Genomic DNA, 27,897 nt, shown 5'->3' with positions numbered 1-27,897 from the left:
ACACTCATTTATTTAGTTACATATAACAGGCCAGGACAAACAAACTAAGCATGTAAAAAAATGCTGTAAATACGCTCACACACACACACGCACGCACGCACGCACACGCACACGCACACGCACACGCACACGCACACGCACACGCACACACACACACACATACACACACACACGCACACACATTCTTACTTACACTGGTTTCTGTGTGACTTGTGTCCACTCTGGCAGTGTGTTCTGTGGCTGCATGAAGACAATAGACTCTTTAATGTACATTGTGGGAGTTGGTAACATATTCTTAGACGTGCTTGAAAAACAATCGTGTCTCCAAATAATTTCCCAAGCCCTGGGCATATGTCCCTCTGTGGTAATGCAGAACCAAAATGACTCAGCTCTCTAAATATAAGAGTGGAAGATGAGTTCGTTTGCATCTCTGGAAGCAGATCAAGGCTTAACTCCAAACACAGTAAGTAGGCAGTAATATGCCCATTCAGTGGCTATGAAAATCAAATTGTGATGAACAAGGACTCAGACATTACCATGCTTCAGCAATTTTATACTAGAGACAAATGGTTTTACTGCCCCCTGGTGGGCATATACATATTTTTCCAATTGCTTTTACTGACTGCAAGGCACAGTAGCAACATGCCATTTGAAATCAGTGTACAGAGTACCAAGTATGTCCTTAACAACAGGCCTAGTGCCTGGCAGAATGTTGTCAATCAGAGCTTGGCACTAGCTCCTTTTTTGTCATGGATGCTACCTGAATGTTCTCTTTTTGACTATGCCAAATTTTGTCACAGCTTTCATTCATTTATGTTGATCATTCATTCAGGTTGACCATCTGTATTTTTCATGACTTATTTCTTCAAATACACTTTTAACCTGCAGAATTTCAACTGACTCTTTCATATAACTGTCCTCTTCTTCCACTTGCAGACTAGCAAAGTCTCTCTCTGTTACTGGAAAAAGCCTTTGATCAGAACTCCCTGATGCACGTGTGTCATAAAAGGGACAGTCTTACCTCTCTCATCGGGCAGGTCGATGGCCTGACCAGACGTCTCTTCCTCAAGGTCCTCATCGTCGGAGGATGCTTCAGTGGGCGGAGCCTGGACGGGCGTGGTCAGGAAGTCTTCTGGCTGAGGGAGTGAGAGAGGGAGGGAGTGAGTGAGATGGGTAGACATGAGAGAAGAGAGGAAAGTATAGAGAAAAAAGAGAGAGAGATGGAGAGAAGAGGAGAAGAGCGAGAGATGGAAAAAAGAGGAGAAAAAGGAACAGAGTGAGAAGGAAGGAGTAAGAAGGGTAGACATGAGGTCCACTGTTGGGATGGATGGATAGATGGAGAGAATTAGGGCTTTGGACCCTGTACATATTCAAAACCATCACCATGCAACTATCAATACAACAATATGACAATGTAGTTAAAATGTGTATCATGGGGAGGAATTACCAAGAAATACGACACACTATATGATATATGGCACAGCCCCCGATATAAAACACACTATATGATATATGGCACAGCTCCCGATATACAACACACTATATGATATATGGCACAGCCCCCGATATACAACACACTATATGATATATGGCACAGCCCCCGATATACAACACACTATATGATATACAACACACTATATGATATATGGCACAGCCCCCAATATACAACACACTATATGATATATGGCACAGCCCCCGATATACAACACACTTTAAGATATATGGCACAGCCCCCGATATACAACACACTATATGATATACAACACACTATATGATATATGGCACAGCCCCAGAGGGAACCAGTGAGATAAGCGAGAGGAGATGAGAGGAGGTGGATGGAAAGAAAGAGAGATATCAAGGAAAAAAGAGATTAGAGAAAGTAACAGGGCAAGAGAGGAAAATATATGCTAGGGAGAGGGAGATGTAGGGAGGGCAAGAAAAAAATGACATTTATTTTTCATCTTCATGTTTTTATTATTATCATTATGGGTTGTATCTTGTGCTTTGGCAATATTGCATGCCAATAACATGCAAGGAATTGAAAAGTGAGGGGGTAATGAGATGAGCTAAGGGAGAGAGAGAAACGGAATGGAGTTTGAAAGTAGGTTCCATGATGAGACGAGGAAGGCGGTGAAAGAGAAGAGGGTGACAGATATGGCAAGCCGATTGAGCATTTATTCAGATATCTTGATTCTGTCCACTAGTTAACTAGTGAGCCATTTCTGTGTGAACTAGTTAACTAGTGACAGCCAAAAGGCTCACTAGTTAACTAGTAAGGCCCAAATTCTCTCTAGTTAACTAGTTCATATGTTTCATATCTTACTAGTTAACTAGTAATGCTCAGCATGTTCACTAGTTAACTAGTGGACACTGAAATGTGCACTAGTTAACTAGTTTAAAGACTTCTATATTTTACTAGTCAACTAGTAAGGTACAAAAATGTTTACTAGCTGACTACTGAATGTCAAATTCCCACTTGTTAACTTCTATGTAATTTGGCCAGCCGCTTGAGCATTTATTCTGATATCTTGATATCAGGCCAACATGCAAGCCATTTTTGTCAACTAGTTAACTAGTGAGCCATGTTTGTGCACACTAGTTAACTAGTGACAGCATAAATGCCCACTAGTTAACTAGTGAACACATATTAGTAGCTAATCAGCCAGTCAGCTAATAACTAGTGACAGCCAAAAATGTGCACATGTTTACTAGTGAAGGCAAAACTCCTCACTAGTTAACTAGTTGGAGTAGGTCAATGTCAGTAGTTAACTAGTGAACCATAAATGGCTTACTAGCTAGCTAGGTGATGGCAGCAGGCTCACTAGTTAACTAGTTGATGCATCCTTTGTCCAAACTAGTTAACTAGTGAGGTCATAAATGTATACTAGTAAACTAGTTGAAGCCTAAATTCACACTAGTAAGCTAGTGGCGCAGAATTAAAATTAGGATGCGGAGAACTCTGGAAATTGAGGCTTTCTATTGGCTCCCTATGTCCAAATAGAACATGACAACCAATCACAGCGCAGAATTTCACAAAATCCCACCCACAACATTTGCATGTGGCACACAAGTTAACATACTGGCCAAAGGAACTTTAACTAGTAAACTAGTGGCTTCAATGTGACACTTACATGTAAACTAGTGAAGGCAGAACTGCTCACTAGTTAACTAGTGAAGACACAAATGCCCACTAGTTAACTAGTGAGGTCTAAAAAGTGTCACTAGTTTACTAGTGTACACCAAAACACCCACTAGTAAACTAGTGATGGCAATTTCCATTCGACTAGTTAACTAGTGAGGTGCAAAAAGTGTCACTAGTTTACTAGTGTGCTCCAAAACGCCCACTAGTTAACTAGTGAAGGCTATTTCAGCCCCACTAGTTAACTAGTGAGATGCCAAAATGGTCACTTGTTAACATGTAAAGGCAAAAATACCCTCTAGTTTACTAGTGAGGGTGTTGTAGGCCTTACTAGTTAACTAGTGGCATGTATATTTTGTTCACTAGTTAACTAGTTACACCTTAAAAGAAAAACAAGCTGACCGTTTTTGTCCACTAGTTAACTAGTGGAACAATTGAAGTCTCACTAGTTTGCATGTGTGGCAGTGAAGCAGCTCACTAGTTAACTAGTGCCTGAAACAGCTATTATGCAAATTCTAATGAGAGGGTGGGTAGAAGACTCCTATTGGGTATTATGTAAGAATCCCACCCAGTCTAAATGTAAATTTACTGTTCATAGCCTCGCGATCAGGTCCTGATGGGTGCCCCTAGTGGCTAAAGTGACACACTGCTCTGCAACGGTACTTATAGATAGTAAAGCAGAGCCTGCAGTATGCAGTATCTCATATTCTGTCAAAATGTTTTTTAATAATAACAGGGAAACCCCATGCTTTAACAAGTGAGCTCTTAGTGATCCACACCAAAGATTCAAGGGATCGATTTTAATATTATTCTTTGTTTATTGTTGCTAGGCAACCACAGACATATATGTATCCATTCAGTCGCGCTTTTCTGATTAATAACTGAAAAACAAAAGATTGTACACATTAACTGCACACATTAACTGCACATGGTTTCAAAAGTAATTAAAATTCATGCACTTCTAAGGAATTGAACCCTGGTCTCCCACATGATCTCCTGCTGCTTAACCACTTGAGCTAGTCTTGCCACATCAGCAATGCTATCATCAATGTTCATGTTACTGAAACGTTTTGTTGCTAGGCAACCATATACAAACGCCTCCAGTTTTATCGCGATTTTCAGACTAATAACTGAAAAACTAAAGATTGTAGACATTAACTGAACGAAAATTACAGCAATAGACCACAACTTTGTCACTAGACATATTATCAAAACATATTTTTATGCTCAAACAATCTTAGTTTATAAAAGTTTGCTCTTAGAACAGCCTGGACGAAGTCAGCCATGTTTTCTAGGTTTCTGAGTCCTAAATGGACCAATCAAAATCCTTGTTCCGCCTTCTTCATTTGCATGCAAGTGCGACATTGCGCACTAGTTAACTAGTGGCCAATGTGTGTGTCTTGTGCGCACTAGTTAACTAGTGAGCTGCTTCACTGCCACACATGCAAACTAGTTAGACTTAAATTGTTCCACTAGTTAACTAGTGGACAAAAACGGTCAGCTTGTTTGTGTTTTTAGGTGTAACTAGTTAACTAGTGAACAAAATATGCATGCCACTAGTTAACTAGTAAGGCCCACAACACCCTCACTAGTAAACTAGTGGGTATTTTGGCCTTTACATGTTAACAAGTGACCATTTTGGCATCTCACTAGTAATCTAGTGGGGCTGAAATGGCCTTCACTAGTTAACTAATGGGCATTTTGGGGCACACTAGTAAACTAGTGACACTTTTTGCACCTCACTAGTTAACTAGTCGAATGGAAATTGCCATCACTAGTTCACTAGTGGGTGTTTTGGTGCACACTAGTAAACTAGTGACACTTTTTAGACCTTACTAGTTAACTAGTGGGCATTTGTGTCTTCACTAGTTAACTAGTGAGCAGTTCTGCCTTCACTAGTTTACATGTAAGTGTCACACTGAAGCCACTAGTTTACTAGCTAGAGTTCCTTTGGCCAGCATGTAATGTTGTGGGTGGGATTTTGTGAAATTCTGCACTGTGATTGGTTGTCATGTTCTATTTGGACATAGGGAGCCAATAGAAAGCCTCAATTTCCGCAATTCTCTGCCTCCTAATTTGAATTCTGCGCCACTAGTTGACTAGTGTGAATTTTGTCTTGAACTAGTTTACTAGTATACATGTATGACCTCACTAGTTAACTAGTTTGGACAAATGATGCATCAACTAGTTAACTAGAGAGCCTACTTCCATCACATAGCTAGCTAGTCAGCCATTTACGGTTCACTAGTTAACTAGTGGCATTGACCTACTGCAACTAGTTAACTAGTGAGGTGTTTTGCCTTCACTAGTAAACATGTGCACATTTTTGGCTGTCACTAGTTAACTAGTGACACCCAAACGCCTTCAACTAGCTAACTGGTATGCATTTTGGCCTCTACTAGTTAACTAGTCGGCATTTCTGGTTCTCACTAGTTAAAGGAGAATTCCGGTGTGATATTGACCTAAAGTGTGTTGAAACATGATACCGAGTGTGAACGTATGTCTCATAGCCCATCTCGGCTTGTCCCCTGCACTCCAAAATCTGGCGCTAGTTAGCCGATGCTAACAATGGTGGTGCTCCGGCATCGGCCTAGCCATGCAAATAAATCACTGTTTTACACCATTTACGAGGCTCAATGTATCTCCACACTTCATTGGTAGACGTCCGAGGGCCCTGACATTTAAAACGAGACATTGAGAACTTTGAAAAAGCATTGGTAGTTTACTTACAAGACGATTTATACAGACAGGTCCTTCACGAAGTATAGCGTTTGCAGACATCTTGAATTTAGTCACGATAAGTCGAGCGACGAGTAAGAATGAACAGGTATGATAAGGGATCAGATTCCAAAAATAATTCTGTGGAAATGCATGGATTCCAGTTTCTTCCAGTAGCAGCAACTGGAATCCATGCATTTCCACGGAATTATTTTTGGAATCTGATCCCTTATCATACCTGTTCATTCTTAGTCGTCGCTCGACTTATCGTGACTAAATTCAAGATGGCTGCAAACGCTAAACTTCGTGAAGGACCTGTCTGTATAAATCGTCTTGTAAGTAAACTACCAGTGCTTTTTCAAAGTTCTCAATGTCTCGTTTTAAATGTCAGGGCCCTCGGAAGTCTACCAGTGAAGTGTGGAGATACATTGAGCCTCGTAAATGGTGTAAAACAGTGATTTATTTGCATGGCTAGGCCGATGCCGGAGCACCACCATTGTTAGCATCTGCTAACTAGCGCCAGATTTTGGAGTGCAGGGGACAAGCCGAGATGGGCTATGAGACATACGTTCACACTCGGTATCATGTTTCAACACACTTTAGGTCAATATCACACCGGAATTCTCCTTTAACTAGTGAAGCTAAAATGTGTTCACTAGTTAACTAGTGAGCCTTTTGGCTCCCACTAGTTAACTAGTGTGCATATTTTGGCCCTCACTAGTTAACTAGTTCACACAAACATGGCTCACTAGTTAACTAGTTGACAAAAATGGCTTACATGTACATGACAATTATGCCTGATATCAAGATATCAGAATAAATGCTCAATCGGCTTGCCATAGACAGAAAGAGTTGAGTGAAAGTTGAGAGCAAAGGGAGGGAAGGGAGGATGAGGTAAAAAAAAGAGAGAGCAGAGGGAGACGGGGTGAGAGAGAGGAGGAGAGAGAGGAGGAGAGAGGTACAGAGGTGAAGTTGTCAAAGCTGTTATGTGGACCCTCTCACACTCTCTTTAAAAGCCTCCTCCTCTTCTGATCCATATTACTATACTTTAACTCAAAGTGTTACCAAATTCCATGGACGCCATAAAGCTCATAAAGTTTACAAATTAAATGTTGCGCAGATCTGGCTGAACGTGATGCATGTTTGTATTGTCAGCATGCATCACATTCAGCTATACTGTATATGCTCAACTTGAGTCAAACTTGCCCACGGATTTGAAGCTACCAGAATATGAAAGAAGGTAATACACTGACTTCATTAACAGGCTGTGGCTCTACGCTCGCTGCTACAAGCTATAAACCATTTCGTTGCTAATGCAAACCATCTAGCTCAAAACTCATCCAATTAGCACAATTTTGCATATACAGTACGTATAAGAATAGGGACATCAGGACCTGCCTGTTAGCCATTTTCAGAAGCATCTGTTCCTGTATAATGAATGTGAGTGGACAAAGATGATAACTATCAATCTGTCTCCTAAATCATGCTCTACTTGGAGCCTCTGCCATGACCTGTTTATAACTATGCAACAGGCAGCCAAACTTTTATAATATAACTGTACCTCTGAGGACAAAACATTATTTGACATGCTAAGCATCAGCTAATAAAACACAATCATTATGCTAAATCCCTGAATAACATTTGTTATGTGAATCACAAATATTTATCCGTGGTAAGACACAAAAATTATCCCAACCATTGCTGTGTTTTTCCATGCTGGTCATAACTCTCTCTCTCTCTCTCTCTCCCTCTCTCTCTCTCTCTCACACACACACACACACACACACACACTTCTGGTGCTGCTGGAGCCATTTAGAGTGATTTAAGCGCCATCACACTGTGCTGAACATATGTAAACCTGACTGAGTGGTATCATGGGGCCGCTGGGTGGAGTGCCTGTGGTCTGAGAGACTTCAGACTGCCTGGGGTTGTCCTGTAGGGGGCACCAGAGCACGCAAATGGAGCACCCGCCACAGGCACCCTGATCCTGGTCCAAACCCACATTCTCTATTCTCTGGACCTGACCCTGATGTGCTACACGTGTTCTGCGGTGGAGTGGGGTGTATTAGTGCTTTACTGCGTGTTGTGTTGTGTTGTGTTGTGTTGTGTTGTGTTGTGTTGTGTTGTGTTGTGTTGTGTTGTGTTGTGCTGTGCTGTGTTGTGTTGTGTTGTGTTGTGCTGTGCTGTGCTGTATTATTATATTAATGCTGCATCGTGTTGTGGTAAGCTGTGCTGTTCTGTGTTATGCTGTGTATTATATTGTGTAGCATTGTGTTGCATGGTTCTGTGCTATGCTGGAGCATAATATGTTGTGTAGTATTGTGATATGTTGTGTTGTGCTATGTGATACTGTGCTATGTTATGCTATGTTATGTTAGATTGTGTTGTGTAGTATTATGTTTTCTCTGTCTGTGTGTTGTTGTTTTCTTGGAGACATGAATGCCTGCCAGAGCCAACACTAATGTCAAAAGACCAGGACCGTATCCCAAAGGATGCTGGGAAAACCCATCAGTCCAGCCCGGCTGGGGCCAGCGGTCGGCGCATCCCACACTGCACTGCAGCAGCCTAATTACCCAGGATTCACAGCATTCCAATGAGGTCACTGTGGTTGCAGGGCCAACAACCCCCCCCCCCACCCCCGTTCCCTTGCGCTCAGACAGGGGAGATGACACGAACAATCTGCCCGTCTGACGGAGCATGGGAACATGGGAAACCCTGCACCAGGCAGACCTCCACAAAAACACCACACAGCACAGCCCAGCACAGGACAGCACAGCTAAATGGGCACAACCACACAAACCACACAGAGGACACACCTGTATTTAATCTAACAACCAGCTCAGAGACTTCGAGAGGATAGAGTATAATCATCAAAGCTTTCACTATCAGTGCTGCTCATTCGGCCAACTATGAAGTTTTCTTCTGGTCACTATAACGTTCCTGTGCTCCTTCTTTTGATTTTGAAATGAGCGCATAAAATCATTTTCTCCCTGTGTGGTCTGGCCCGCTTTAAAGTGGACGTCCAGCCTGTCAGCCCTGACGCATACATACAGACAGCCATCCGGCAGCAACACTGAACAAGGATTTGTTCTATTGCTTTATGTTTTCTTGTAACAGGGATTTCAGGCCTCTCATTTGTGTCCAGCACGGTGGGGAGCCGGGAGCTGTAGATCAAATAGAGGAGCTAAAGGAGGAGAGGCATGCTATCAAAGGATGAAGGAGTGTGTATGGGTATGAGGAATGTTTGACGGAGGATTACAGTGCGGGTATGGCAGCCATATGGCTAAACTACACGCACACGAACAGGGCTTCCTCCTTCGCACAACAGAGGGTTTACTCTGACTTTGGCTGCTCCACACATGGGTTTGTCAGTTTCTGATGAGGGATGGAGTAGGGTCTCTCTCTCTCTCTCTCTCTGTATCTCTCTCTCTCTCTCTCTCTCTCTCTGTATCTTTCTTTCTCTCTCTCTCTCCCCCCGTGTGCCTGTGTGTGTACATGATATGATGCCTCAGTGAAATGAAAGAAAACAACAGAGTAAATAGAGTAAAGCCAGCTGAAATGAAGGACATTGTGTGTGTGTGTGTGTGTGTGTGTGTGTGTGTGTGTGTGTGTGTGTGTGTGTGTGTGTGTGTGTGTGTGCATGTATTTTACACGATTTTCTCACAGGGTTGTTTGAGGACACACACTACTGAGTCCAGGCAGATCTGTGTGAGTGAACACACACTTCTGGACTCTGTGGTGAGAGACAGAGCTCCTGCTAATAGCTGAGCTGAGTCACAACAAACTTAACAGAACCAGTATGTCTGGGGAGAAGATGCTGGAAGGGCCTTAGTGGCATGGGGGGGGGGGTGCTCACTTTAAGGACTGTCTACTGTGTGTGTGTGTGTGTGTGTGTGTGTGTGTGTGTGTGTGTGTGTGTGTGTGTGTGTGTGTGTGTGTGTGTGTGTAAGAGAGAGAGATCAGACTCACCATGGTGTATTCCCTCTCCTCCACAAGCTTCTTTACCTCGTCCATGGTCTCAGTGTCATCCACGTCATCCCCACTTCCATAGCCAGACGCCTGAGAGAGCACACACACACACGCACACACACACACACACACACACACACACACACACACACACACACACACACAGGGGCACACACAAACACACAAACACACACACACATCTTGATTATCTATGCTAACATTAGTATTATTGATTGAACTACCTTATTTATTTATGTTTGTAGTGATTATCTTATTACACTTTAGCCCAAGGCACCATCATTTAAAATGAGAGCTTCCTATTGAAGTATGATTTAGGGTGATAGGATTCATTGTCCACTTGTTGGTTTCTGTCCAATTTAATTTTGTGGCACTTTATTCCATTTCAGCTCTGTGAATTATTCCATCTGTTTGAAAGGCTGGGCCTTAATCCTGCTAAAATCCTCATGAAATGATCTCAGGCTTTAATTGCAGCTGTGGTTGTAGCATATTTTCTTCAGGCTTTTAAACTTGTATCTAATCACTATGAGAAATCAAAATTACTGAGTTATACGGCAAACTTTCAGGGGAAAAAAACAGTTTTGCAGACAATGCAAAACCAGATCTGATAACAACCGGGGTTAAGCACAGTTTTCATTACCATCTAATCAAGCTGTCATTCCTTTTACATAAAACTGCAAGAGGACACACAGTGTCCTGCAGTCCTCAAGCATGGCCAGAAGAGGGAGCCATACTTCCATTGCTATGGGGAAAACCACAGGTGCGCAAATGCAGCACTGCTTATCTGAGCTCTCATAGGGGGCAATCTTGGAGAGTGGCTAACTCGAGAAAAGGCCTGTTGTACAGTCAGCTGCTCTCCGAAGACTGACTCGACCCTGATTAGGTGGTTAACCTGGAGGGTCTGCATCGGATAAAAGCCAGATCCATTCATGAATCTGTTCCACAATCTGGGAACAGAGTCTAAACTTTGACCCCAGGTTGCTGTTGCAGATGTAAGAGTAGTCTTCTGCAGGCTGACGTCATTGCGACCTTGCCATTAGACTTGTGGTTTCCGATGCTGCAGTCCTAGACAGTTATCCTTCAAATTCTTTACTTGCTCAGCAGTCTGCTCTCCACATCACAAAGCCTCTCCAGACGTCATCACTAACCTAAATATTAACCTAACCTTAAATGTGAGGAGAGTAATTGAGAGCGCACATGAAGCCAATGGTCAGATGTCCGATAACATCTGGCCGGTTGATGAGTGTCTGTATCTTCATTTAGGGAGGTCTGTGCAGCATTGCCACATCCGACAGACCTACACTGGTGTCGGAGCCGTTGGGAAAAGGATTGCTATGATTGAGTGTTTAGCTTGTCTACTTGTTGCTAAGAAGCACAGTGCAATCATCAAATATTTCCTTAATAGTTACAGTAGTTTTTTTCCCTTCCTCTGCCTCTTGCTTTCTTACACAACAAAAAGACCCAGGACTGATAGTACCAATGTCAATTTGATTATTATTAAACATATTTTTGATTGTGCACTGTCTTTGGTGAGCAAGAGTAGTGTGAAAAGTCTAAGCTATCACTGCTTTGTTTATGGTTTTTTTGTCTGCACCATGACATGGCATGGGCAGCCTTTCCTGTGTGTGCAGTGGAATTGTTTTTCACCACACAAAGGCAACACAAGGTGACTAAGTGGTCAATCAGCAGTGCTTTGTAGTGCTTTGAAGACTGGCTGGTCTGCGGTCTCCTTTAGACTGATTTGTTACAAATTCCAGAGTTTCCCTTCAGACAACCACACAAGCTAATTAATGTACTGACCGCTTAAAAAGCCTCTCCTAACCTTGACTGTTAATCATTACTTTCGATGAGTGGAGAGCTTCAGAGGGGTAAACCCCTAACTGAGGGCCTGGATGCTGATGACCTTGAGTTGAGTCCACCAGCTAGGCATACGTTACATTCACTTTAGAACTGAAAGTTAAGACCAACATGAAGTTATGGCTACTGCACCATTTAGACTTAAGCTCTGTATTTGTTCTTGCATCTGCGTTCATCTTCTATGCCTAGTGTAGACGAGGTGTAAGTTGGAGAGTCTGACTAGATTACTAGTTAGTTACTAGTCAGAGTGTTAACAGACTTGTGTGGTAGTCTGAAGCGAAACTCTGGAATTTGGAGTCTAAAGGGGACCAAAGACCAGCCAGACTTCAAAGCACTACCTACAATGTTTTCCACTTATCGGAGGTAATGACAGTCAAGTTTAAGAGAGGCTTTTTGAGCAGTCAGTACATTAATTAGCTTGTGCGGTTGTCTGATTACAATCTGAGAAGGAAAACAGTAATGGTAGTGCATTTTGGACCAATGAGAAATACTCACATAGGGGTCGTCCTCCTCACACTGGTCATCTGGGGCCCGGGGGTCAGGGGTCAACACCAGCTGCTGGATGGAACCCTGCATAAAGAAAAAGAGAAAATTGGGAGAAAGAGAGAGAGAAAGAGAGAGTGGGGATAAAAAGAGAGAAATTGTTATTTGTTGGACATTCATGATATGCGTTGTAACAGAACATGTCTGTGTCTCCACCCGAGATATGGCAGATTCATTCATTTTCCTCCTACTTCATCTGTGCATTGTTCTTTCTCTGTAACAGCTGTTTAAAAGAGAACACAGAGTTAAGCATCAGGAGGCCTTTTCCTGGAACTTCCTGGAGAGAAGAGCACAACAGGGCAAGGTTGCTGGCAGCCCCCCCCACCCCCCTTCCTCCTCAATCCCATCTCATCCAGCCAAGGCACACCTGTTTTCCATCCGAGCGCTCACTTTAAAACAAGTGCTTAGGGGTGAGAAGTACGATAAATCAGAACCTAACTCGGTCAAATCAAGCCCATCTGTAAAGACAGTAAACAAAGCTTAGAAATAAAGCTAAAAATATGCCACAAACACAAAAAGCCTTTCTTTTTGCGGAGGTGCACACAATACAAGCCATCATCATGGACCTGGCCCAGTGGAAACTCAACAGGCCAAGCAATGCTTCAAAAACGACATCTAAACAAGAGATTTATGAACAGCTTGCAAGTGATCAACATTTACAAATCTTGTTAAAAGTTCATGGGGAAATTTACGAATATTACAATGGTTTATTAACTTCTGAGATTTTTCATTGAGAAGCGCAGGGACCATCAGAGTGTTGGATACGTTGGATACAGGTTTGTCCTCATAAACTGGAAGACTGTGTGTCGGACACGTTTGATACAGGTGCATCCTTGTAAACAGAAAGAGTAGCTGTGTCTTTCTTCCATGACTTCAAGGGAGAACGACACCTAACACCGATGTGGGGTGAGAACAACAACCAGAGCTGTTGCTGCTGACTGCCAAGCTGAAGCTCCTCCACACAATCACTCTCAGGATGGGAGAGATTAAACCATGTTCCCCTTTATTCAATCTCCAAACGCGTCAGTCAGGACATGCGTTCAGGACTTTTTTCCTTTGATTCAACAAATGTGGGGGTGTTCTCTTTCCTTCAAGGATGGCTTAGGGCAGGTTGTTTTTGCTCTGTTCCCATAGCAATTGATTATTGACAGGAAGCAAGGGATGGTTTTGGTTCCAGCAGCAGAATGGAGATGCTTCCTGCAGGCAGCCTGCGTGCAGACCGGAATCATCCCTCAGCACCTCCAGAAGAGGGAATTCCCCGCATCTCGTAGCAAGGGGTCGGATGATTCACAGGATCACGACTCCGACATCTCTGCATCCTCCAGGGTCTCTACTTTATGATATCAAAAGAGCAGAATAAAGTAATGCTTCTTCCCTCGTCGCCTATTTAAGTCCCATATAACTAAAGCATGGGTTTTCCCACCACATTTTTGATGTTTCCTCTATGATCTTCTTGACCTGAATGACATCAACCAAATAAACCAAACACCAAACTTCTTCTCTACAGTCAGTTCTCAAATATCTGCAGATTATTCACCTAGCCTACTGGGAAAACATATTGGTCATTCATTCATTCACTGGCTCAAGTACAGTAGGAGCCCACTGTCTAACCGTGCTATAAGCTAAGTGTCAGGAGAACCACAGGGCCTTCATCTCCTTACAAAAGACCAGCAGCAGGTTTATGTCTGTTTACCTGAAGACAGGGTCAACACCAGTGAAATGCAATGTTGCCATTATAATTGCTCCAGCAGTGCAAGCTGACTAGAAGAAGTGCCCTTCTATAGGACCTGGATTGCAGGCTCTTTATGGTCGCACTTGAATGGACAGCAGTGAACTGAAATGGCCTCACTAACCTCGGGCAGACCTGTGTGGAGGCCACACACTGACTTTGGTGGTCACTTTGTAGAGACTTTGTTTGTCCTTGTGCACAACATACTGCCGGTTCCCCCCGAAGTGGAGAATAAACACAGCTGTTCAAAGCCTTCAAAAAACCTCTTCTTTTAACAGAGGACACAAACACACACACCACAAAAATGGGACTTTTCTCTCCCAACAAGGGTGAGATAATGTTGGTACACAGCCTTGATTGCCCAACTTAAAAGAGACAGAAGAAAAGACGCTATATCTTTATAGAACTAGCTTGGTATATCTCAATTCAATTCAGTTTTATTCATATAGTGCCATAACATATGGAAGTCGCCAAGGCACTCTACGGAGCCCAGCTTGAACTCTACGTGGTCTATCTTCTGACATGCCCTCTCATATTTCAGACACTGGACACTGGACAATGAAGGCTGAGGTGAACTAAGATGACAACAGCAGATTAATTATATAAGTTCCTGTCCGGCAGAGAGAACTTTCCATGAGGAGCCTTTGATAGAAGTTCCTGTCCAATACAGAGAACTTTCCATGAGGAGCCTTTGATAGAAGTTCCTGTCCAATACAGAGAACTTTCCATGAGGAGCCTTTATGAGAACACAGCGAGATGGAACACTGCTAGCTGCACTGCGTTCAACTGTAGAGTCCGAGGCCACGTACCGTAGCTGTAAAAATAGGAAACTGAGGGAAAAGAGAGGTAGACCATCGTAACCCATTGCAACTCCACTCATATTCATAAGACTGGGAGTCAGGCCAATACACTCTGTGTGTCTGTGTGTGTGTGTGTGTGTGTGTGTGTGTTTGTATGTCAGCTGGGAAGCATTGTCTTTTGGCATCAGACTCTTAGCCCAAAGCATGGCATTTGTGAAGTGTTTGTCTTTGCATAAGTGTGTGTGTAAAACAGAGAAAGAGAGAGAGAGAGAGAGTGTGTGTGTGTGTGTGTGTGTGTGTGAGGAGAGGGAGAGAGAGAGAGAGACAGCAGCTGGAGAGAGAGGGTGTGTATGTGGTTGTGTATAGGAGGAGAGAGAGGAGAGATACAGACGTGTGTGTGTGTGTGCATGTGTGTGTATGCATGCGTTTGTGCCTATGCATGTGTGCATGTGTGTGTGTATGTGTGTGTGTGTGTCCGTGTGTGCGTGTGTGTGACTAGGTGTGTGTGTGCACACTTGTGTAATCCTTTCCCATCAAAGCCAATCACTTAATACTGTATCTCTCTGGCCAAGGCTTGGGGCGAGCCAGAGGCACACTGGACACCCATCGCCATGTCCTTAAACAGCACAGCTGCTCTCAATTACAGCTGCGGAGGAGTCCCGTCTGGCAACCCTGACAAATCAAGAGCAAAGCGAGCCCAAAACTCTCAAACGCAGCACACAGCTCAGAACTGTGCGTCCTGGATGCCTATTATGTGCTATTATCCCTGTCCTCCGTCCACACTCAAAGGCGCAGCCTTAGGGGTCGTAATGCATCCGCTTAAGTGAAATAATTTGCACAAATAAGTCCTATAAAACTGAGATGGCCCTTTGCAATGGGGGAGAAGTCAAGCTTGAAAAGTACACCAGCGTTTTTATAAGGTTGGGTTTTATTGGACAAAGCGCCCAGTCAGTGAACTTGTGCCCAGCTAGCAGGGGGCTTTTTAGTCAGTGGTTGGTCCTGCTGAGGTTGCTCCTTAGCAGGCAGCCGCACAGTGTGTGTGTGTGTATTGCACATACATCCACACACACACACACACACACGCATGTACAGTATGCACACACACACACACACACGCACACGCACACGCACACACACACATTATACACACATATATACAGACAGAGGCAGCGTATAGAATTGCTGGCACAAGTCAGAGTGATTAGGCATCACGCTGGGAGCGGCGTCCACTTGCAAAGAGCGGCCACAGGCCATGTTTATTGTTCTTCCTCTCAGGTGAACATGCAGAACCTCGGGGGCGACGTCCAGCACAAACACTCTCACTGCGGGCGGCCATGGGGTTGACCCACCACAACACCTGCCCTCAACACTCAAGAACTGCAGCTCCAGTACCAGAACGGAGAGGAGAGTGAGAGGGGAGAACGGAATTGAGCCAGAAATAGAGAGAGTGAGGAGGAGAGAAAGAATAAGAGAAAGAAGGGAAGGAAAGAAGAGACTCTAGGTGCCCCAATTTAAATGACGGACTATGTGTACAGCCACTCCAGAAGCAAAAAGCAATCGACAAGCAATCACTGAATCATTTTATTTAGGGCCCTTTGAAGAAAAGAGGTGGAAAGGAGAAAAAGAAGGGAAGATGGGAAAGGAAGAGAAAGTCCAAGAGGAGGCGATTATAAAGGTAGGGGGGGGAGATAGGGAGAGAGGGAGGAGGAACGGCAGATAGGTGGAAAGAGAACAACAGTGATATTTTTTCTTTCTGATACAAGGCATCACCGATAGAGAATATACCATTGTTCACCTTTTGTCTTTTCTCTCTGGTTTCTCTATGTATTCTTCTAGGTGGTCTACTCCTGTATTGCAAGACCATTTCAAGCCCCACAGTAGATAAATATTAAGGTGTTTTCTGTGAACCTCACTAACAGACAGCATGTTTGGAACGAGAGCAGATGGGACTCAGGAATATACAACATGTTGTCAATCTGATGACAGGACACTGCCTCACCTTTGGCAACTGTTCATTTCCATCATACACTTGTCCGCCTCCACTGAAGTTCTCATTTCATGTTCAGAGATCTTGTAATAGATCACATTTAGAAGACATTTTATATAAAATGTAGGCGCAGCAAGCATCCCCACACAAACTGTTGCCTGAGGATTGAACAATATTCAGTGGCCTGATTCCGTACCAGGCATACTGCCATGGAGTGACGACCAAGCTATCAACACAAGAGCTGTAGCCAAACAGCCTTTAAGCCAAATACATCCACTATGACTCATGACTCTGTAGCATTCCCATGCAGCACCGCCTGATGTCATCTTAGTTAAACATCCTTACTGCCACGCTGTCAGTGCTTTGTGGTCTGCCACCATGTCATTAGTCCCATGCTTCGTGTCCCGACTTCTGATCAATTAGCTTTCAGACTCAGAGTCTGCAGTGTCGAGACAGGACCCCGTATATGTTGGAGATCAACAACCTCTCCTGTGGCCAAACACTTGTGTTGGAAAGATGGATGAGGACTTCAAAGCTACCGAATTCTAATTTAATATGAAGCAGGTTTATTTGGGAGGGTTGCTGTAGGGAGATCTGTAAATACAATTTCAATCAAGTTGCATGATGAGGCTCATTGTCATTGAAATACAATACATTTCATTGTGTAGAGGCCTTCTATAATACAATCCAGTCACTCTCCTAAAAACAAACTCATATGTCCGCCAGTGGTGTCCCCGTAAACAACAATGTCCTCATAATGAAGCATGTCCCTATAATGAAGCATGTTCCCATAACTCACTAATGCAAGAGGTTGATTTGTTGCAAAAATCAAGCTGGATTCTATGTATTCTCTGTCCTAGCCTATGTGGAATTATGAACGCATCTACCTTCTTACCTTCTAGAAACAGTTGTGAGTAGGTTGGCTTTTGAGCTAAAGTTATGTTGTAGGCTACAACGCTGGTTCAGCAACAACGTGTTTTTTTTCTAGACCGAACCCCGACTTTGGTAGAATTACACGTCCCCTCCCCTGTACCCACATGGCACTGATACTCACCACAAACCTCTCCAGGCCGGTGTTGCCGGCGTTGCCCACGAAGATGCCAGAGCTGGGCTCAAAGGTGAGCTGTCCAGCGCTGCGCTGGAAGGCCACGCGGTGGTACTCCTCGCAGTCCATGTAGAGACGCACCTCATGGCCCTGCACGGCCAGCGTGAAGCGCGCCCAGCGCCCCGTCAGCTCGCCCATCTTAAACGACGCCGCCTCCTGCGTGGCGGTGGCACCGGGCTCCGTGTAGTACAGCACCACCCGCTGCGTGCCGTCCTCCACCGGCGCCAGCTCCACGCCGAGGTGCACCACCTTCTGCATGGCATCGGTGACGGCAAACAGAACGCCTCCCTTCCGGGTGGTGGGCTTGGCGGTGACGATGATGGCGAAGTCGCTGAAGAAGGGGTCAGGAATGAAGGAGCGCGCCAGCCGGCCCACGTTAGCACCAGGGCTGAAGCTGTACGCAGGGAAGCCCTCAAAGCCTGTAATGAAGGCTACGGCTGGGGGGAGTGGGACTCCGATCAGCTCCGTCAGGTCCAGCTGGCCTTTGGTACCCCGCTCTAAGATTGAGAGAAAACACACCCTGTTACCAAAGACACACATACACACACACACACACACACACACTCACACACTCTCTCACACACACACACACACACACACACACACACACACACACTCACACACACACACACACACTCACACACACACACACTCACACACACTCACACTCACACACACACACACACACACACACACACACACACACACACACATTCACACACACACACACACACACACACACACACACACATGTTAAGAAACTGTTCACATGACATTTCCACAAATATACAAACAAACCTTATGCAGGTGCACACACTCTCACACACAAACACATAAACATACACATATACGAATGTGGAAAAAAACCTGATGCACACACACACACACGCACACACACACACACATATGCATCTCACAAGCACTCATTGACCAAGGCACAGAAACCCCATTTCCAGCCTAAAGAGTTGCTCCACATCTCATCACCAGGCTTTCCCAGGCCTACTCCAGTGGGACCCTGGGCACGGTCTGTTTCATGTCCCTTCAGCTAGGACACGTCCAGCTGATCTCATCATCACATCACAGCACTCCAAACTCCATCAGCTCAATCAGGCGTGTTTGGGTAATCAAAGACAGGGGAAGCCCAGTAACATGCAATGCAGGAGGAACAGAGCACACACAGAGAGAGAGAGAGAAATAGAGAGAGAGAGAGAGAAATAGAGAAAGAGAGAGAGAGGAAAAGAGAAAGAGAGACCTGAATGTGCATTCAGAGATTTACTCTGCAGGTAGCAAAGCAGCTTTGGCAACTCTCTCTCCCTTCCTTGTCTATGTCAATGAGCTTCTGTTTTCAAGCACAAAGCAAGGCCTCCAATTCATCACTTTTTGCCAGACGGACTAGACAGTCAAGTGTTACCATCTGCCAAAAAGAACTCTCTTCCTACTGCCACCCCACTCCCCCCAAAAACCACCTCGGAATGGTTCGATCCAACCTCCCTCCCTGCTCCTGCACGTCGTGGCGGCCAAGCGACCAAGCTCCGAGCACAACACACATGCTCCTCGTTACCGACGGAGACCTGCGGAAACAATTGCTCGCTCTGTCCGAAGGTACTGGAATAAGGCAGCCTCATCTGGAAGGCATTAGCAGAGACTAATACGCTCTGGGCTACAGGAGTGCTCCTGTAAAATGGGCTTAGCTGCATTGACCACACCAAAGCCGGATCCTAACGGGGGACTCTCTGAGCGGCATCCCAGTGGGTACACCGTCATGCCATTTGTGAAAGTCGACTTTCTACAAAATGCTCTTTTTATGAAAAGATCTGCTTTTGAAAATACACACATATTAAAAACATGCAAAAAGGGGGAGAATCTATAGTACGACGCTGTAGAAATGATCCTAGTGTTAGCTAGGTAAACTGCACTCAAGCTCTTAGTCTGGAAATAATATTAGCAGGTGAGCCAAGAGGTTAGCTGGCCCCCAGAAGACTGCTTCAAGGCCTTAAGCTCTGTCACTTTGCCAAAGGTGCCGTTAACATGTACAAAAGAAATTTGTTTTAGTCAGCCCACCTTGGCCACAACAAGGCCATTGGATAGTGAAGCTGAAACTGTCCTGATATGCTGACGACTAACCATCGCCATTACAGCAAGGCGGATGTTTTTGGCTCTTCCAATCCAATGAAAAGGCAACAAGAAGACACATAGCAGGTGCAGTTTCCCAAGATGCACTGGGAATCACAGAACACAACCCACTGCAGCTGGTTGACCCAGAACTGTGACATCATATCTGGCGAGGCAACGCTGCCATCATTTAAGGCCAAATACACAGTCCACAAACAAGTACTTGGCTGGCTCCTGTGCTCTCATCGACAAACATGCATCCACTGCAATAATCTCATTCACACATAAAAAAAACCTCTTTATGAGCAAAAAGCCTGAGATTGAATCAACACTATTTCATGCTTAGAACAGGTCTTTTTCCCTTCATCAAGAGTCCACTAATGCTAGAAGAATTTGAGCTAAATACTTATCAACCACTCACAAATACTTTACAGATGTCTTTACCTCATTCGAAATTAGTACAAAGACATCACTGTTGACTTTGGAGAGCTCCTGTTTTAACAGGAGACCATTTTACTGCAATCTCTGTTCATTAGCGCGTTGCTGTAATGGAACAAAGAACCAGTGGGTCTTAGCCAGATGGTGCTGGTTAGGTGTGTGGCTCTGTGACACAGACACAGGAGGCTGGATGGACGTTGAGGGTATTTATCTATGTTCCGGTTCATTTATGGTTGGTTCTACGGAAAAGATCTGCGGTACCAAGGCGCTCTCTGATGAAAGAGGAGAGCAACACGTAATAAGCCATCTAAAGGACAAACCAACATCTGCTTTTATGACTGAATTAAGTGAAAAGAAGCTATTGTCATCATTTTTTTTTCAATCAGTTATTACCTTCATTAAAGAGGTTATGATATCTGTGTAGTTAGTTTATTTGTCAGTTTCTGTTCACTTCAATTGTCAGTTTCAATCAGTGGGATTTTAGAAAAACTGCTAGAATGATCGTCATGACACGTGTTGGAAGGGTGTAGCATGGTCCAAGGAAGAAGGAAGAATGTACTACACTTTGGACTGAATTGTAATCGAGGCCATAGACACAGACATTGTTGTGTAAGTCTGTGTATTGTCTGTTGTTGCGGCAAGGCATTTGACCTTGGCGGAGGTCTGAGCTTTCCAAGCGTTCTTCTAATTTATGCTGGCATCCTACTAACCTGACATGAAAACTAGGAATAAAAAGTGTATTATAGTGAAAGGGTCCTTTGGCCATTTACAAACAGTAGCTTTGTAACTTTTGAAGATTTCCCGAACAGAATTTCAATCTAACAAACATGCTGATCAGTGACAAACTGCACACTGCCTATGTCTTTCGTCTGTTTGGGCATGTGTGTGTGTTTGTGTGAGTGTGAGAGAGAGAGACTTTGTTTGTATGAGTGTCTGTGTGTGTGAGTGTGTGTGACAGAGACAAAGAGAGAGAGAGGGAAAGAGTGAGAGAGATGGATATTTGTGTATGTTTTACGTAAGTGAGCAAGGAGGCACATGTACAGCATATTTGCAGTGATCTAGTGGTGCACTTGAGACACACTCATAGGGGGTTCCCATACACAATGCAACCATTGCACACTGAACTCATTCAGCACCTCCACTTAAAGTAATTCCTACATGGCCGGATTTTATTCAGAAGAGCCAATATGGCTCCCATATGGAGAGAGCCACAGCCCCGGTTTCTAAACGTGGCACATCTCTCCCTTCATTGCAGCGGCTTCTGCTCAGTGTCCTGGCTGACAGCATGCCTAACAGGGACAACATTAACTGCCTGGGCCAAGTGCAGTGGGATGCTGGGGTTGCGTTGTTTTGCAAGCACTCTGGGAAACAAGGCAACTGCCAGCTGGGCCCTAGCAGTGTAGATGGAATGCAGCACTGAAGTGCTTGAAAACAACAATCTAAGAGCATTGGAAAGCTATGTGTGTGGACATCTTCACACATCTGTGGATATCTGTGTGCTACTTTTTATTAATTTAGCAGATACTTCCTAAGTGACTTACAATATGTGTACCTGTGTGTGCTTCCTGAGATTCAAACACATGATATCAGTGAGGGAGTACCCCATGACCTGAAAGGTGAAATCAACCAAGATAATACTGAAATGGTACAGAGGAAGGGAGAAAACTAAGAGTGACCCAACCTCAGTGTCTGAACCAGTACATAGGACCTACCCCTGGAAATATCACCATACACAATTTCTTACATATGTAAGAATTAAACAGCTCAAATACCCATAACATATCCCAAGCTCTTGTCGATAAGCTAATGCTTCAGTAGGTCCAGTGTTCAAGGTACACATACAGTAGCGTACAGTATTACTGACACATTGTCAACACCGGAATGTTTCGAGATCAAATTCACAAAACTATACAGTAGGTTGAACGGATGAAAGAGAGGGCTAAATGACCCAATGTAATATAATCTCAAAGAACATAATGTCTGTATATACTGCCTCTAATACAGCCCTTCAGCAGTCTTTCAGCACCTACTCGGCATCACCTGGAAATGTTACAGCTCGCTGCTGAACTGGAGGGCAGAGACATCAAAGCCTTCCCAACTGTACAGCCAAAGACAGAGCACAGTGTACTGTATTTAAGGACAAAATGAAATGGAATACATTGATTGAAAGAAACCTCTTATTGTAGCCCCGGGTTCCAGAGGCCTTAAACCACTAATACCGTTGCTGTGGTTTTATAAGGGTTTTTTTTGGACAGGAGCTGAAGATTCTCTCAACAATTGCTAACCCCAATGCCACATACTAACCCATATTTATATTTACATTTAGTAGGTCCTTTTATTCAAAGAGACGTGTTCCACAGAGTAAGTAAATACATATTAATTCAGTACATGGGATCCCATGTGGAAACAGAGTCTTGACCTCAGTGCTGTTGGCACGGTGATTGACCATCTGAGCCACAGGGTCTTAAGGTGACAAAAGAATTAAACTCAGCATGACAGCGCTGCAATAACAAAGACAACACTGCAGAGGAGCTGTAGTTCCCCTTTTTGCAACCAAGCATTAGTTAACATCAAGCTCAAACATCAAGCTCAAACAAAATGGCAGCCCCCCCAACCCCATCCCCTTCGCCTCACGTAGCCCCCTGACTGGTTGCCCTGGAAAGCCGATGCCCCCTTAGACTGCCTGTGCTTCAGGTCATGGGGAGGTATGACAAACCTGTGTATTGGGGAAAAAAAGCCCATTGTGCAAACGTAAACAACACCAGAGCAATCCTGCAAGTCACTGTGGAGAAGCTAATCTCCTGCTGCCTAGAGAGCAACTGGATATGGCAGCGCATAAAACATGTGTTGTCCCCGCTAATCAAGCTCTTTAAGTCCTGTCAGGTAGATTAGGCGGGGGCTCAGTCTTGCAAGAGACTTGTAGGTGGGTATTTGGCATTGCCCCGGCAGTGCTTCCATTGAGCCAAAGGTAGACGCAATTCAGATTTCCATTTACAGATGCTCCGCGCAGTGACGAAATGTCCTCGGGATAAAGTCATTAAATGAAACTACTCACACAGCAAACTGCCATCCCAAAAGCATTACTACCCACAGTAAGCATTTCTTACCCATGATGTGCAAGCTGCTAATCTGCAGTTAAATGGAAATCAACAATGAATGATGTCATTCTCCTGATTGGATAGAATGAGTTTGTGTTCAGAGCTGGGCCATGATTTGTGACACATCTGGGGGTTTGGCTGTGCATCTTAGCCGTTGGAACTGCCAGCATGACCATGGGAAAGTATGGAGTTCATAAACCTGCAGATGCTTTTGTGTTTTTTTTTGTTGTTGTTTTGGTTCGATCTGGTGCTCATGTCACAACGCACAAGCAGTCCTAACAGAGAAAGGCACAATTTCTATTCCATTTCCTGCCATGAAAAACAATGGATGCAAGACCCCGGCCAGCAGTAAACAGAATATTTTATCCATGTCCTAAATGTTGCCACCCAATTTGTAGGAAACTGTGTGCTTGTGAATTGAAGTCTGAATTGGCACTTATTCCAATTAAAACTGATCAAGCTTTATACTATCTTAGTTTAACTCAAAACAGAAGAAGGTGTAGCAATAAGTTCTGACTGTGTGTGACTCAACTGAAGTTGATGGATGCCGTTTTCGATTCTGTCTTTCATCAGGGAAATGAGCTCGGGCTGCAAATGTGATGCAAGAGTTGCTTTGTCAACAAGCCATGGCTGCTGAATACAGGGATATGCAACGACAGGCACCTAACATTCCAACACGCCATCATCGCTCTGTTCCGCTGGTCCTCTGTCCTTGATTTAGCTATTTCACGCTCCTGAGGTGACCGAAACTGAAACCAGCCCTACATGAACACAACGGGAGCTGATCTGAGATCAGAGCAGGCAGAGGGTTCAATGCGGGGCTTCGTTACTAGCGAACATACTTTCTTGGAAGAATTCACTTACAGCAGTTGCCATAGCTGTCAACAGGGGCGACTGCATTGGCCCGATGATGGCGAGCTGACCTGAGCATAGCCCAGTGATAACGCGGCGCCTCCGGAAGAATGGAAGGAATTCTGGAAGCTAAGGCCTCTTTGTTTCAGGGGCATCTCTTCAAGCAAACTTGATCACACACTACTAGTCCATAGCAGAAATGTGTGGTTAGGCTGATGCCAAGTAAATCTGAAGATAATGGTCATGATAACGATCATGAAAACGTTTGTATACTGAATACATGTGGTGGTGGTGGTGGTGGTGATGATGATGATGATGATGATGAGGATGATAATAAAGACTGTGATAATGATGATGATGATAAGGATAGTGATGATGGGGAAAAGGGGAGAAAGAGTTTTCAAGTCCACTAACACAAGCCAAACAGCTTGCTGCAAAGGTCCAATAAAGTAAACAGGGTTTGTGTACTTTTTGGATCCAGTTGGGGACCAGTGAGGAATTTCATTTCAACACTGACCTCCTTCTTTCCCCCAACTCTCCCTCTTCCAGAGGACCCTTGGCTTCTACAGAAACCTACATAGAGGCCATACAACTGGCTATATTGTCTTCAGACCATCCTAAATATATCCTGTTGACACTAGTTGTTATCACTGTGTCCTGAATGCTGGCCTACTCCTGCAGAGACTCCCAGTGCCTATCAGTAGGCCCATCTGGAAGCTTTGCTTCAGGCTGTAGGGGCTTTATTGAGGGGGTTGGTGGATTTGTGGTTTCCCTCACTGCTTTTTGGTTCAAGTTTTTAAGTCCTGTGGGTGGCCTCCGGACATGATAATAGCAGGTTTGCCTGAGGGGAGAATCTCATCCTACCAAAAACATTGGCCGTCATCCACCTCACACTAGACAAGTCTTTTAATAAAGAGACAATTCCAGCATGATGTCAGAGAGCATTGTATTTGAAAAGTGGTGTGTGTGTGTGTGTGTGATTGTGTCTGTCTGTGTGTAGATTTTAGCCTGGAGCTTTTAGCCAGCCGACGCAAACAGGTGAGTATTGCAGTCAGCCAGACTCCTACACAAAGCATGCATCTGTTCTCTGCACTTTAGCCACCAGTCAACACACGCGTTAGCAAGGACCAGAGGTCAGATGGCTTCAGCCTTGATCAAAGGATTACAGCAGTTATTGGAATGAATGGGGCGCATTCACAAAGTCATGGAGTGTTAGCATCTATGCACAAAAGTAAACAACTCTGTAATGTGTTGATGCATAAACACCGTGTCTGATTATGCCACACACAAACACACACACACACACACACACACACACACACACACACACACACACACACACACACTGTCTGATTTTATCCAAGATTGTTTCACAACATGAAAGTATTCATTTCTGTGATTAGCAAACAAGGACATTAGCGGTAATATAAGCCAGAGACCCCTGCATAACCTTGAACATGCATGAGGCCCTTACACAGTTCTGCATGCTGCATGATGCACCCACTCCAGTCTAACTGCTTGAAGTTTGAAAAGCAGAGACCATGGGGTTAACAGTGAGAAACACTGACATAAAGACCATAAGGTCAAAGCTCTCTGATGATCTAGTGCCATCAGATATGTGTGATAATTCAAACTCAGCTAGTTAGGATTGTTTGACAATAAAGCCAAATTATAACGACTTGGAAAGGATTTTGAAAAGGATTTTGTATGAAAAAAAAAACTGTCCAATAAAAAAAACAATCATTTCATATTCCCGCTTCAATTAGATTTATTGTTAATAAATGTATAGTGGATCGCTCAAATGTGTGAGAATGTACTGTACAGTGCTTTGATGTTAATGAAGCACTTGAGTTGGTGGCAGCCACAGTAGAAACCACTGTGGGGGGGCTAAACAAAACCACGTCTCCACAGCCTCCGTTTGTGAGATGGGGTGAGAGCCTCAAGAATTTTAATACCATAGCCGATGCTGAAAGAGGCAGGCTCATCTGTTGGCTCAGTTGAAGGAGTGAGATGCTGATCAACATCAGTCATAGTATCATTTCTTAGAGATCATTAAAAACCTGAAATAATTTATAACCTATCTACTCTGGATAACAACATCTGTTAAATCATGAACTCCATCTTGCATCCCTTAATACTTACTGAACTCAATATTAGCATGCTTGACAGGCCTACTTTATTTGCATCTTTGCATAAAAATCATCAAAATCTTTGAGAAATTCAGTCACTCTTGGACCATAACATTCGCAACAAACCCTCACAAGATCCTGGTCGAACAGTATTGATGAGCACAGCTGATCTAGCACATCAATGGCATTATAAATATACTAACTTTAATGACATGTGTCTGGGGCAGGGCTAGATAGCACACAACAGCCCATGTGTTAAATGAATACATGTAGGTGTTCAGAGGTCTAATAATATGTGCTGAAGGCTGAGGCAGGCTAAACTAGATGTACCACAGAGCGGTACAAAATATGACCGCCGCCCAGTCCAGCACATTTTTTCCACAAAAATAAGTCATGCTGAAAGGCATATATGATTCTAACTGTCTCACTGATTTGCATTATGCACACTCAATTCTCATGGTATCTGCTAGACAACAAGTACCGAAACATGATTAGTTCATAGATTTCACATGTAAAATACATTTTATATAACCCCACCCCCATCTTGCCTGTTCATAATTCTGAGAAATTCTTGAATTGTGTGCATGTGTGCGTGTACATGTTTATGTTTATGTGTGTGTGTGTGTGTGTGTGTGTGTGTGTGTGTGTGTGTGTGTGTGTGTGTGCGTGCTTGTGTGTGTGCCTGTGTATGTGCCTGTGTGTGTGTGCATGTGCATGCATGCGTACATATGTCTACTGTGTGAGTATGTGTCATACGTATGATTACTGTGTATGTGTGTGCGTGTGTATCTATTTATGCACATGTGTGCATATGGAATGGGTTAACATGACCCCTGGAGGCAAACATACGCAAAAAATTGGTCATCCTAGGCCCTATGGTACTCAAGATATTCACAGAAAATTCTGTTGGTGTACGGTCACTAAATGTACACATACATTAATTTATTGTATGGCCCCCCATGAACGAAAGTCCACGAAACTTGGCACGCATTCGGAGGGTGTTATAATGATCCTACACTTTCAATTTCATGCAGTTTTGACCATGTTAGGGCACAGATACCTGCGATTACAACACATCATTTTTACTTTTTTGTTTTTAACTAGGTGGCGCTATACATGAAATGAGGTTATGGAATGGGTTGACATGGCCCCTTAAGATCAACATACAAAAAAAAAGGTGGTCCTCCTAAACCCTACGGTTCTCGGGATATTCACAGAAAACTGTGTCTGCCCTACCCTCCTTTCGGGGGGTCCAGTCCAGCGGGGGGGCTACAGAAAAAGAAAAAATCTGACTAAACCTATATGACCGCCGCTTCGCTGCGCGGCGGTCATAATTACTATTCAAGGAAGACAGCACAGAGCAGCAACAGAGGAGTCCGATTGCATAATGTGCTATCAATCAG

The 27,897-nt window shown here is 44.0% G+C and overlaps 1 protein-coding gene across 2 annotated transcripts in view; it reads right to left on the bottom strand.

The window, feature by feature from the left end:
* Nucleotides 1–27,897, bottom strand: part of col15a1a (collagen, type XV, alpha 1a) — a 100,060-nt gene that overhangs the window by 44,057 nt on the left and 28,106 nt on the right. For both annotated transcript variants that reach the window (XM_076290808.1, XM_076290809.1), the window contains exons 3-7: nt 17,815–18,362; nt 12,197–12,271; nt 9,827–9,916; nt 1,022–1,136; nt 194–240 (exon numbers count right to left, since the gene is read on the bottom strand). In XM_076290808.1, the coding sequence (XP_076146923.1) occupies nt 194–240; nt 1,022–1,136; nt 9,827–9,916; nt 12,197–12,271; nt 17,815–18,362 (875 nt within the window). The remainder of the gene's footprint in view (nt 1–193; nt 241–1,021; nt 1,137–9,826; nt 9,917–12,196; nt 12,272–17,814; nt 18,363–27,897) is intronic.

Source organism: Alosa pseudoharengus, unplaced genomic scaffold, assembly GCF_046254945.1.
Source record: "Alosa pseudoharengus isolate Yale_2024_CS ecotype anadromous, Long Island Sound unplaced genomic scaffold, YU_APseudo_1.1 YU_APseudo_1.1_scf_18, whole genome shotgun sequence".
NCBI lineage: Eukaryota > Metazoa > Chordata > Actinopteri > Clupeiformes > Clupeidae > Alosa > Alosa pseudoharengus.
This window is presented reverse-complemented; position numbering and strand designations above follow the sequence as displayed.